This window comes from Raphanus sativus, unplaced genomic scaffold (assembly GCF_000801105.2).
Source record: "Raphanus sativus cultivar WK10039 unplaced genomic scaffold, ASM80110v3 Scaffold3132, whole genome shotgun sequence".
Lineage (NCBI taxonomy): Eukaryota > Viridiplantae > Streptophyta > Magnoliopsida > Brassicales > Brassicaceae > Raphanus > Raphanus sativus.
This window is the reverse complement of record NW_026618439.1, coordinates 117-12,206: the sequence shown is the minus strand read 5'-3', so window position 1 is coordinate 12,206 and position 12,090 is coordinate 117. Positions and strand designations below refer to the sequence as shown.

The 12,090-nt window shown below is 34.9% G+C and overlaps 3 protein-coding genes across 6 annotated transcripts; 2 read left to right on the top strand and 1 right to left on the bottom strand.

Annotated features, from left to right (window-relative positions):
- Positions 1–200: 200 nt before the first annotated feature.
- Positions 201–2,201, top strand: LOC108851904 (putative E3 ubiquitin-protein ligase XBAT35). Its single transcript, XM_018625380.2, has 7 exons — positions 201–374; positions 463–588; positions 681–772; positions 860–941; positions 1,234–1,402; positions 1,554–1,639; positions 1,736–2,201. Exons 1-7 carry the CDS (start codon positions 273–275, stop codon positions 2,066–2,068), a joined length of 990 nt encoding a protein of 329 aa, XP_018480882.2. The 5' UTR covers positions 201–272; the 3' UTR covers positions 2,069–2,201.
- A 323-nt stretch (positions 2,202–2,524) lies between these two features.
- On the bottom strand, positions 2,525–7,152 carry LOC130506338 (phytochrome-associated serine/threonine-protein phosphatase 3-like). The gene is made up of 11 exons (XM_057000975.1): positions 6,885–7,152; positions 5,397–5,653; positions 5,040–5,186; positions 4,884–4,951; positions 4,693–4,750; positions 3,982–4,092; positions 3,817–3,867; positions 3,556–3,699; positions 3,374–3,469; positions 3,216–3,287; positions 2,525–2,884 (listed from the first exon to the last, which is right to left on the bottom strand). The coding sequence occupies exons 1-11, from the start codon at positions 7,150–7,152 to the stop codon at positions 2,801–2,803; spliced, it is 1,356 nt and encodes a 451-aa protein (XP_056856955.1). The 3' UTR covers positions 2,525–2,800.
- A 1,748-nt stretch (positions 7,153–8,900) lies between these two features.
- On the top strand, positions 8,901–10,711 carry LOC108853041 (uncharacterized). Of its 4 annotated transcripts, none has more exons than XR_008941972.1 (6): positions 8,901–9,219; positions 9,402–9,477; positions 9,553–9,610; positions 9,698–9,797; positions 9,958–10,032; positions 10,157–10,711. XR_008941972.1 is itself a non-coding variant. In XM_018626505.2 (6 exons), the coding sequence occupies exons 2-6, from the start codon at positions 9,414–9,416 to the stop codon at positions 10,261–10,263; spliced, it is 393 nt and encodes a 130-aa protein (XP_018482007.1). In that variant the 5' UTR covers positions 8,901–9,219; positions 9,402–9,413; the 3' UTR covers positions 10,264–10,711. The 4 variants fall into 4 exon arrangements, 1 of the variants encoding a protein (XP_018482007.1); XR_008941971.1 differs by having other exon boundaries at positions 9,553–9,797; positions 9,969–10,032; positions 10,157–10,302; positions 10,531–10,711; XM_018626505.2 differs by having other exon boundaries at positions 9,969–10,032.
- Positions 10,712–12,090: the final 1,379 nt, after the last annotated feature.

Below are 12,090 nucleotides of genomic sequence, written 5' to 3'. Positions count from 1 at the left end.
TGTCTGGGCAGCCACTTTCCCAAATATCCCCCGAAGGGGTCCAGCGCCCCAGCAGTAAGGATGTTAAATCGCTGTGGCCGGGTTTCGAAGCTGGGTGGCGGGCACCTCAGCCGAGGTTCCATTACCACCAGGCTACGAAGCCCGGTTATATATCTTTCTCTTTCTTAAAGAATTTCTATATATATCCCCTGTTTTCTTTGTTTAATCATCTTTGATTTAATTGTTTCCAAAAAAAGAAAATCATCTTTGATTTAACCAAATTCTTTAGTAAAATGGGGCAACAACAGCTTAACGACGAGGTGCAATTTCAGCAAGGGAATCACAACGATGTCAAATGTATCGAATCCCTTTGCCATGAAGAAGCAGTACTCGAGGTTTTTCTTCTTTCTAGTCCCATCTTCTCATCTTTTATAATTGTAAGATTTCGTTTTTATCAGTTGTAACAGTGCGTTTTGGATGTAGTGGGCTGATAAAGAAGGAAGAACGCCATTAGTCTTAGCTTCTGCAGAAGCAGAGCTATATGATGTAGCAGAAACTCTTAAGGTTGCTAGGGCTAAAGGTTACAGCGATACTGTACGCGCAATCGAGGTATGCTAATAACACCTGTTTCTATAATAAACTAATAAACAGCATGAAACGTTTTCATGATTTAATACGCTTTAAACTGTTTGATTGTGCAGAGTCACATCTGCTTGTTCTCTGGCTGGATGCGTGAACTTTATGGCCCCAGCTTTCTGGAATTATGTTCTCCTCAGCTCCTTTCAAGAAAAGTGTGAGTATCCTTCTTTTTATTTTGTTTCTTGTCTTTCTTACTGTTGCACATGAATATGAATATGCTTTAGGACTTGTGTTTTTGCAGATGGGTAGTTATCTTACCAACTGGTTCTCGAAACCTTTCAAAGCCTTCGAAGTTGGAGTTAGTTGTGTATGCTAGTCTTCAGGTACTAAATATGAAAATAGGATTTGTTTCCAAATTTTGATATTACTATACTTATGAAACTGGTCATTTTTTTACTTAAGGCTTTCAAAATAAAAACATATACGATTACATGATAGACTAAAAAGTTTTATAATGAGATAAAGTTTGCATGAAACATGATAGGTTAATCTCGAAACTAAGAGGCCACTTAGGCCAAGATTAGAAAAACCAACAGTAAAATGTAAGGAAGTAGCTAATAAGAAGATCCACGACCCATTATACTTATGAAACTGTTATGATGTGTATATAAATAGGATGCACAACCCATGATGGTGATGCCTTTGTGGAAAGCAAACGTGGAGGAGCCGAGATCAGATGAGTCTGATGCTTTAGTGAGGATTGTTTGTAACTCGTCAACGCCAAAGAAGCCGAGAAGCAGGGGATACATTTCTCACGCTAGGCGTTGGGCTCAAGTCGATAGGCGTAAGTGTACATAGTTTTCTTATTCTATATTCTTGCTTTTAAAAATATTTAGTAACCATAGAAAGCTATTCTTCTTTTACTTGATGCTTCAACCATTAATTGAAAACATTATTTATATTTTTTTTTTGTTTTAACCTCAACTTTTTTTTAGAAATGCAACTTAAGCTGGCAGCAGCAACCAAGGGCGACATAAAACAGCTCAACTGGTTTTGTGAGGCATGTAAAGGAACTCCACAGGTATGTTTTGCCATAATCATACAATTTAGGAAGTCAAGATATTTCCTACTTGTGCGTCTCTCTGACTCATTTGATAATAATTGGAAATTTATACAGCCAATGGATCCTCCAATGTTTCTGAAAACAGCTGAAAATATCATTTCCAATGAGCTTACGCCATCAGTTCCTCTACCGAGAGCCGTAACAGTGGAAACAGAAGACGGTTCTGTTCACTATCCATCATTCTCGTGTGCAGACTATGAGAGTAAAGGAAGTAGTGGTGGAGGATCTGGAGTGTGTGTGATTTGTGTGGATGCGTCATCGGAAGCAGCATGTGTGCCATGCGGACATGTTGCTGGATGCGTTTCTTGCTTGAAAGAGATCAAAAACAAGAGATGTCCTATATGTCGTGCCAGCATTGATCAGGTCATTAAGTTATATCATGTTTGAACCAAGAAAAAAAAAGAAGACAAAATGGATCATCCTATCTCCTTTATGCCTCGAAGATCCTCACCTTTATGTCTGCACCGGCTTTGTTCACGACTCAGTTATCAATTGTCTGTCTTTTTTTTGTTTCTTCCAATTTTGTTTGATATATTTTTTGTTTTAATTTTATTTAAGAAATATAATTTTTATATTTGTGTGTTTGTATAATCATATTTCTGCATTTTAATAGAATATATAATTTTATGTAACTATAAGTTATATTTGGAGTTATAATCATATTTCGTCTTTTTTTAGTTAACTTGGACATTCAAAAAAAAAAAAACATACCCGACCCAAATCCAGCACTATTACTAGTTTATTTATACATTTCGTTGGTGAATATTTATTACTGAACTTTGACGGCTTCATGATTTAATCAATCCGGCAATAACCGAAACTTAACCGAACAAAACAAAGAAGAGATGAAAAGAATGGTCTTACATACAGAACACATGTATAACAACGTCTAGAGTCAGAGATCAAAGTTTAAAAAAAACTGCATAAAAACCACTAGAATTGCTAAAGTGACGATCAATCCCACAAGAAAATGTGTCTGTTTCCAAAAGAAGGCGTAAAAACAATGGAAGTGTAAGCACAACATCAGAAGATATACCTTGCAAGAACATAAGCCAACGGTAATGGCGCTAACTTCGTCAGAACAATATGAGACTAATAACGTAGGACCATCACTATCCATTACAGGAAGTAAGGAACACCTGTTCTTGGCCCTCTCATTTGATTGTTCTCTTCTGTCTCCGTGAAGAACTTCACATCCCTTTCCTGGTAATAAAATCATAACCGTCAGTGAGGACTGGCTCAGATCATAAACACTTTCTACAACCAAGTCTACAGAAGAACACAAGGAGAACTTTCCATATATAAATGACTAAAACATAGTTCTAAGTCTATCTTACAGAGCTATTTGTCTAACTTCCCATAAACAAGAAGTCTGTTCATGTTTGGTTTAGAGAGACGAGTACCAAAAGGCGCAACTTAATAAAGACAAAAGGGTTAAATAAACTGAAACCCCTCTTGTTTAGAAGATAGGTGTAAGAACATGAAACACGAGATAATGGAATATCAGTAAGAAAAGAGGAAACGAACGACTTGCCATGTTGTCATTGAAGCTCAACATAGAAGCTACATTCCCACAGCGGTAGCAGTAGTTAGGTGCAGACCACACCTTTACACACACAAAAAAAAAAAGAGAAGAAACATCACCAAGCAGATTATAATACCTCAAATCATAAGAAAAGGCACCACACTTACAGTTACAAGGCCTTTGTCTTGGAACATGTACTTGAGACCTTCTTGTACAAGCTGATGTGCGCGGCAAACTAGTTCAAGATTGTTTATATGGTTAAACTGCACAAGATGCAAAACCAAAGGTAAAGAAGTCTTTCATAAACAGATTTATTAAAATTTTCCAACATCAGAAAAAACAACCATACCTCAGTGGTAACCCTGGACCCGAAAAGCCAACCTGCCCCACGTGGACTTACAGCCCATGTTTCAATGTCTTCAGGATCACTCCACATAAGATCACAGAATGGTCCTTCATGCGGGATTTCGCAATTTCGATCAATCAGTCTTATCTACAGGACACAATAAGATCTGAAGTGAGTGAATGAGATTTAATCAAATCATTAATAAAGCTTTCAGGTGGGTGAAAACAAGAATACAATTAATTTAAAAAGAAGGCACTTTTTAACCTGGTCGATTGTCCGTACATCAGGTGAAAGGCCACCATGAACACATAGAACCTACATGGAGGAAGCAATATGTTAAAATAAAATATACAACTTAAGCATTCATATAACTCTTAAGAGAAAATACATAATAATAAAAAGCCAAAAGATAATGAGGAAAACACTTACGGTGCCATCGATAATAGCTGAGAGAGTGAGATAGTCAAACACATCCGTGCAGTATCTCCAAGCATTAGCATTACCATACTTCCTTTGGCATTCGTCATAGAAACCGTACACCTAACAGATACAATTTAAGACAATAACTTTATCAAAAGAAAGTGTAGCAAGAAAATTAAACAAGAACAATTTAGAACAGCGAGCAGAAAGAAAGCATACAAAACACCATTATTTCATATTTACAGACTGGTTGTCTTGGATTATATGATTACAAACTTCCTTGTCACTAATGTAAGAATATTTTGTATCATACGGATACTAGAATGCACATTTAATTTGTAACAGGAGGTAACACTCCTCAGCTTAATCATATTGAAGATTTATCAGAAGTGTGTTCAAAATAAAAAAAATATCATACAATCTTTTTCCTTTACAGTGGATGATAAAAAAAAAAAATATGATATTGCGTAGGGAGAGAGATACATCAAGAACTTCCAAGAAGAAAACTCATGAGTGCCAAGGATAGATCATGTCACCAAGTAAAGAACGAACTCTATGTACTCAGAGTCACAGAAAGGCATCTTAGTTAACATACATGTCTACGTCTGGCACGGTATAGCACTTTGCGGAAGAAAACTAAAACTACGTTTCTACCATGAACAGTGTGAAGAGGAGCATTGCAACAATATACATCAATCAAAGAGAAAAAAAAAAGCATACCTGAGTAAGCTGTCTGCTTTCATGATTTCCACGCAAAAGTGTGATATGGGCTGGATATCTAGACAGTGAAATACAAGAGAAACATCGGTTTTACAGCTTAAAGAACATTCTCCAGAGAAGTATGATATACAAAGCGAAACAGAAGAAACGCATATGGAAATCAATTTTTTTTTTTTTTAAAAAGAGCAAACCTTGCTTTGAGAAGCAAAAGAATAGTGAAAACTTCAAGACTGTTGTAACCTCTGTCAACGAAATCTCCCTGAGAAAAAGCAAACAGAAACCTAAGCGCCCCAACATCATATTAATAGATAGTGTCCAAAAGACAAGAAGAAGAAGAAGAACATTACCATAAAAATGTAATTAGTGTCTGGAACATGACCACCGGTCTGGAAAAGCTTCATAAGATCATGAAACTGGCCATGGATATCACCACAGACGGTGACAGGACTGTTGACAGGTTGCACATTAGATTCCTCAATCAGAATCTCTTTCACCTGTAATAAACCGTTACTTAATGTATCTCAGCAAATCATTGACATAAAAAAATCAACCGTTGAGAAGTCTATCCCTATTGGAGTCATACACCATGTCAATAAAGCCTATCTTGAAGAAAAAACCCTAGAAAATCAATAGACAAGACGAGAAGCTTCGAAGTAAAGCAGAGGCTAAGGACTGAATCGAAGAAGAAGAAGAAGAAGGCGTACGTATTCGCAGAGAAGGTGAAGCTCGTCTTCGGAGAGATGTTGGGCGTCTTTGACCTTGGATATCCATTGATCTAAATCCATTGATTTTAGCGCGTCTGCTCTCTTCGGATTTAGATCTCTCTCTACCACACCATTGCTCTCTCCGCTTCGTTTAGGGTTACGACTAAAGGAAGGAACCAAAAGAAACAAACAAATGTCTGACCCAAACCCAATTTGGTATTCAATCTCGGATCCGTCTCTTAATATTATTAACCAACCTTTTTTTTTGGTGACTCATCAAACATCACTTATTTGGCATCACATTAATTATTAATTATCATTTTTAATTTCTCACCCTTATACTCATTATTGTTAGTTTAATTACTAGGTAAATTTGTTGAAGAATTCTTTTTTGTGTTTAACAAAAAATGGCATGTGTGCCATTCACATATTTGCTAACTGATTTATGTTTCGCGATGCTAATATTATACGAAAAGTACTCCCTCTCTTTCAAATTGTATGTAATTTTGGCTAAAATTACCAATATTAAGAAAGTAATTATTTGTTAAAAAGTATCATTTAATTTATAGCATCAGCCAATTATAAAACAGACTACATAATTTAATTGGTCATACACTATCCCAATCCTACAAATACTTGAAAACAAATGGAAAATCAGAATAAAATGAAAAGTTTGAAAACAATGGTGACAAAGAAAAGAAAGGAAAAAATTTGATCCTTTCTTGCTCTCAAAGACAGATCTTTTCGTCTTCTTTGAAGAGAGAGTGTGGGTTGTTTTCTGCCACCACCAACTTGTTAGGCTCCATGATCTTGAATGAATGACTTCAAAGGTCTAATGTGTATGCTTCATTTTCCACCATCGATATGTCGGTAAACTCGGGGTTATCACTTGCTTGTGTAAACGATGTCTGACCTACAAACTGTAGAACATTTACGCCAACATGATCTCACACTGAAATACAACAACACTAAAAGTTTTAGTTCAAAGTTATAACATATCTCCAAGAAAACATTGAAACTTGAAAGGAAAGCACTTACATTTGAACATTTGATCTCAAATGTCTTCCTCTTTCCAGCTTTGATAGATATTGATCTTCATTTGAGATATCCTCAGCATCGACACTCAATCCACCAAACATAATAGGAATGTGGTTCGGCTAACATACCTGATTAAAATGGAATTAGAAATTTTGCTTGGAAACTAAACTAAACAACATTATCACAACAAAATTATCAGAATCAGACTTACTTTATCAACGTTTCCACCGATTCTGATGTTCGAGCCAACACAACTTCCCTCTTGGATCTAAGAAACATATGAATTCCGCTCATTTGGTAGTGTACATACTCCATCCAAGAACAATTAATGAACAGCTGAAACCAAAAAATTGTATTAAATTCCTTGCACAAAATGATATAATCTGAGATGAACAGAATCTAAAGAGTTTTACATGTGTTGTTGTGAAGTTGAGATAGCTTTTCTGAGACAGCTTTTCTGAGACAGCTTCAGCTCTTCTTTAGTGGGCTTTGTCACGAAATTCAAATCTTTTGTCATCAATCCATGCTCATTATGGACGTTAAAGATGTAAAGGAAACTAGAATCTCCACCTAGTCTCCTCAAGGTCATCTCTATGAAATAAATCTTGCTCTTGAAGAAACCATACACCTTACTCTCCAACTCAGCCATATCATCGGAAATGTTCTTGGGAAAATAATTGTAGACATTATCATACACGACTGCATGCTTCTCCATCATGTCTGTAGATGAAAATCGAAGTAGGATGATCCACCACAGACTGCCCTTGACAAAGTTCGTCGATTTTCACAGCGCTTCTCCACTCCAATGTATTCTTGTGCATCTTCAAAGACTTATTCACACTAAAATCCGTAACTCTTAAGAATTTTCAGGAAAATTATTTGGCTTTTCTCTTCTTCGAGCAAAGATACCCCCACATCTTGTTTCCTAGTCGACCATTAGAATTCAAAAGATTATGCATCAAAGACATCAATGCTACAAGATACTTCCTCTCTGAGACCGTTGGTTTTTTATAACTTTCATCTCAAGTGCCCAAGGCTGTGTCGTTCGAGGCTGAGACTGATCTTCAGGAAGCTATTGAAGCACTGGTGTCTGAACAATTTGTAAATCTAAGGCATATTGATGGCACCCAGGCAATAATGTAATCAAAACGTAATCAAATACAACAAATACTATTTGAGTGGGAATGTGGGATATATACATGTTTATGAACTCAAGTATTTCTAAAAGAAACAACTATATATGTGCAAGCATTTTTAGTGCGTTTATGTGGTTTTCACCTTCTTCCTCTACTGTCATATATATCTACGTCTACTCATATTCTCCCTTTAATGATTTTCTTCTATCATAAAATATGAATTTTGTTTCAACGTCTTACAGTCCATCTCGGTTTTCGATATCTTTCTCCATATCCTAGATATCATTGAGTCTATGTTTAAGTTTCTAGGATCTAAAATTACAAAATGTTTCTATTTTCATTGAGGTGTTTTATGTGTCCAAGCATTTCTTTTATGCATTGATTTTCCATAGAAAATAAACGAACACTTCTAAACTTATTTCTCATTTGGTAAAAAAATTTCATAATAGTAATAATTTTTAAGCTATTCTCAGTACCAAATGCATATTCCTTACCATAAAGGTTTACTAAAGTTGTGGAGAAACACGATAACCCAACCATTTAGTTTTTCATGTTTCTCCACAACTCTAGTAAAACTATATGGTAGGCAAAATGCATTTGGTACTTGCGATAGCTTAACTGTTATTGATGTTATAAAATTTGTTCTTTTACCAGATGAAATCAAATTTAGAGGTTGTTTTAGATTATTTTATATGGTATTGCTTTTCTTTAAATAGTTTCCAAAGGGTCTCTCTCACATTCCCTTGAAAGGAAATGTCTGTGGGAAACCTGATGAAAAAGATAATATTGAATCACAAAATTGATCTCGATCTATACTAACTGAGAGCGGATTGGATTCCATGGAGAAGTATGGAGATTGTCTTTGAATGCTAGTTAATTTTACATATGAATTAGGTATTAAGTAGTATCGAAATCTAAAGTTCACTGATAATTTGATTATTAAACAAAAGTTTTGTATATTACTAAAAAGACTTATTTTTATATATGAATTAGGTATTAAATAGTATTTAAATCTATAGCGGATAATTGATTATAGACCTAATTTTAATTTTATGTAAATATATTTGATACAAATATCAGTACTATACTAAAAGAGACTGAGAGAAGAGTTTTAGAGTGTCCACGTCAGCACAAAAAAATCAATCAATGAGGTTCTAAATATTTGCCATGTCATCTCAGTTTTAATTGAAAAATATATTTTACGGGCCAATACGTATGGGCTATAACATTTGTAAGCGAAACCCATTGTTAATAGCTCAACTCTTCTTCCAAACCTTACATGTATAGTAATTGTATACGTCTCTTTCCTTCACCACTGTCGTTTCTGATTTTTGCAAGTTAACGTTTCTATGGAATTATGATGAACCACTATCACTCATTCCATTCTGTTATTTACACCTTTTTTCGTGAGTGATTTATCCTTCCACCTTCCTCTGTTTCTTTTCTTATAAAACCTCTTCATCGAAGCTTTCATGAACCAAAATCAAAGACCTAAATCTCATTGTGTTTGTTCTTCATTGACATGATCTCAAACTGTGCGAGGCCACTTTGATTTTTAAAGATCCATCTGCGGAAGTCACAAATACACCTAAAGTCGAGGTGCTCATCGGACTAGAGCTTCTTCTGAGGATAGCTGCTACAGATAAAAGGTAACTTATTTTGACCATCTTATAGGTTGTTTCTGGAGAGTTGGTGCGTTTTGAGAATAGCCCCCAAGGATTCTCAGCACCACAGACATAATCCTCTCACTTTGGCTACCCAATGGGTTGGGTATATATATTCATCTTCGAAAAGTTTGTGTCTTTTCACTAATTATGTGTGTTTAATTTAGGTTGGGCTCTGAATGTACATCTCAAAAACAAAAGCAGAAACAACAATGCATCAACTGATGCCAGTTCATCACACGTGTATGTCTTTTCATGAAAGTAGGTGAAATGTTGTCCTGTTCTGAATCTCTGGGTTTGTTTTTTGTTTACTTCCAGATTCTTCACATGGTACTTGGTGCAATATCTTTCACGAAGAAGTTGATATTCACAAACGGTGCACCACTTTCTTTTCACAGATAAATAGATGATTTTAATTTGGGTATGCAAGCACACTATTTAATATTTATATGTCTTCTGGCAGAATATTTTTGAAGAGGCTGGCGTTGCTTGATGTTTGGAATTTCAAAGTGGGTAATAAAAGAATGAGAAAACTATCAGCTGGTCATTGCAAGTGTCTAACTGTGGGTGGCTTTTTACATTTTCGTATACTTCCAATTCTATTGCTGGATTTATTTAAAACCTTAAATTTCTCTGATCGTTTCCACGGTCTCCATTTATGTCCACTTTAGAGTTAGTTTCAGTCCAACGTTTCTATGTTTTCTTTGTCTAATGAAAATATAGAAAAACTGTAGGAGGAGAATGTACGAGGAAACAAAGGTTCTACAAAAGCAAGAATACATCAAGGCATAGTTAGTGGTATCTTTTTCATAGTTTCTTTCTTCGTTCTCTTCGCTTCTTATGCAACCATTTTTGTATTTAGGTTTTAGTATCTCAATGACTTAAATTCTGCTCTTTTGTTTTTCTCTGTTTCAAACATTAGTTTTGGCCGGCCAGAGCGGAATCGGGAAACCAACAGTAATTGAGCTGCTGCGCAAATTTTACAATCCTAATGAGGTCATCACTTCTGATGGATCTGACTCAGTTTGAGATTAATACCTTCAGCTGGATGGCTTGCTCAGCAACCCGGTATGTTGAGCCAAGAACCGTCTCTGTTCAGTGAAATTATCAGAGAAATCATTGCTTACGAGAAAAGGAGGAGATGCTTCTTAAACCAATGTCGTATATGCAACTGATAACCTAACATTCATGGCATCATTAATGGACTGCAACATGTATTTTTAACGGCACCTGATCAAATGTACAGTCCTAATTTCTAGATTCATACTAAACTGAAGATGTATTTACTATTGCAAGGATGGTGGGTGAAAGAGGATTTCAATTAGCAGGCGGTCATAAATTGAGAGTGGCCATAGCCAGATAAAATTTTGAAGACCCTACGGTGTTGCTGCTGAATGAAGAAACAATTACATTTGACTGTATCATGCTTAACACCTCGGTTGTCAAAAATCAAGAACTCATGTATTTTTATTAATTTAATCAACTAATGTAATTATAGTGGTTAAGAATGGTATAAACGTGGAGAAAATAAAGCAATAGACTTTGATTGATATAAAAATGAAAAAATATTTTGTTATTAAAAATAAAAAATTATAACATTTGATATGAAACAAACTAATAAAAAGATTTAAAAAGAAAGACTAAATTAACCCACCTGCCGCATGAAAATATCTCTAGGTTACGGTTGGTAACCACGCATGTATCCTTCATTAGAATTTTGATAAGTTTTGGTAACCATGAGTGTCTGGATCTAGAAAATATTTTAAGTAGGGGTGAAAAATTAATTTATCAACAAAAATTTATTTAATATTTACAGTGCTTTATATCTTTTAAGAAATATAACATTTAGAAGAAAAATAAACTAAATAATACAACAAGAAGAATTTTTATCTAAAAGAAGAAAAAGAATGAGTCCATGACAAAAAGAGATAAAAAAGATATAGTACTATTTGTTAAAACAGAATTTAATAGAATGAAAAAAAGAACAGAGACCAAAAAAGAATCGAAGAAAGAGAACGTGAGGCTAGAGAAGAAATATAACACAAGAAAAGGAAAATCAGAAAAGTGAAAAAAGGAAAAAAAATATAAGAGACATTGTAGAAAGGACAGATGAGGGATTCAAACTTCGGTTTCGTTGGGGACATAAAGAGTGGTTTAGCCAATTAAGCTGCAAAATATATGAACGTTATGATGCACATAAATTTAGTTGTAAGTTTAAGTGGGGGCAGCTGTACCCGTACCACCTAGATGCGGCCCTAATAACCATGCCTGTATCCTTCAATTTTTTTTTTTTTGTAACTTTAAGTAGACTAATTAACATAATTGTTTGGTAGAGATTTTTTTTTTTGAACGTCTGGATCGATTATTATCGATTAATTATGCTATTACAATGATGAGAATATTACAAAGACGATTATACAGCCGATAATTCTACCATCTTGTGAGAATACACGCCTGACTGCACCTCTCCGAGCCGTCCTATGAGATCTATATTCGATGGTACGCCTTGCACCAAGCTAAAGATCTCCTGTAATCCGTTTCTCCATAAGCTGCATAATTTGGTATTTTCTGAGGTTTGAATCCCAGACCTCCGGGTGTAGAAGCATTACATGAACTTTTAGAAGCATTACGTGAACCCTTAGTTTGGTAGAGATTTAAGTAACAAAAAATTGCTAAGTAGTGGTTTATGTGATTCAGAAAAAGGGTAGCGGTTTGTATTAACGGGCGACAAAAAAAAAAGGAAATTCACCTACTCTAAAACCATGACAAAGTATTAGTCAGTAGTATATTTAACAGTTGTTTTAAGTTAAAAGTAAATTTATCTTTCTTACAACTATACATATATAATTTAAAATA

Coding starts and splice junctions, on each gene's coding strand:
- LOC108851904 (XM_018625380.2), top strand. CDS start 273: ATGGGGCAACAACAGCTTAACGACGAGGTGCAATTTCAGCAAGGGAAT. Junction 773..859: donor CAGCTCCTTTCAAGAAAAGT/GTGAGTATCCTT, acceptor GTGTTTTTGCAG/ATGGGTAGTTATCTTACCAA. Junction 1,403..1,553: donor TTGGGCTCAAGTCGATAGGC/GTAAGTGTACAT, acceptor ACTTTTTTTTAG/AAATGCAACTTAAGCTGGCA.
- LOC130506338 (XM_057000975.1), bottom strand. CDS start 7,152: ATGATGGAGAAGCATGCAGTCGTGTATGATAATGTCTACAATTATTTT. Junction 4,952..5,039: donor ACACTAATTACATTTTTATG/GTAATGTTCTTC, acceptor GCTTTTTCTCAG/GGAGATTTCGTTGACAGAGG. Junction 3,470..3,555: donor GGTCCAGGGTTACCACTGAG/GTATGGTTGTTT, acceptor CATCTTGTGCAG/TTTAACCATATAAACAATCT.
- LOC108853041 (XM_018626505.2), top strand. CDS start 9,414: ATGTACATCTCAAAAACAAAAGCAGAAACAACAATGCATCAACTGATG. Junction 9,478..9,552: donor GATGCCAGTTCATCACACGT/GTATGTCTTTTC, acceptor GTTTACTTCCAG/ATTCTTCACATGGTACTTGG. Junction 10,033..10,156: donor ACATCAAGGCATAGTTAGTG/GTATCTTTTTCA, acceptor TTCAAACATTAG/TTTTGGCCGGCCAGAGCGGA.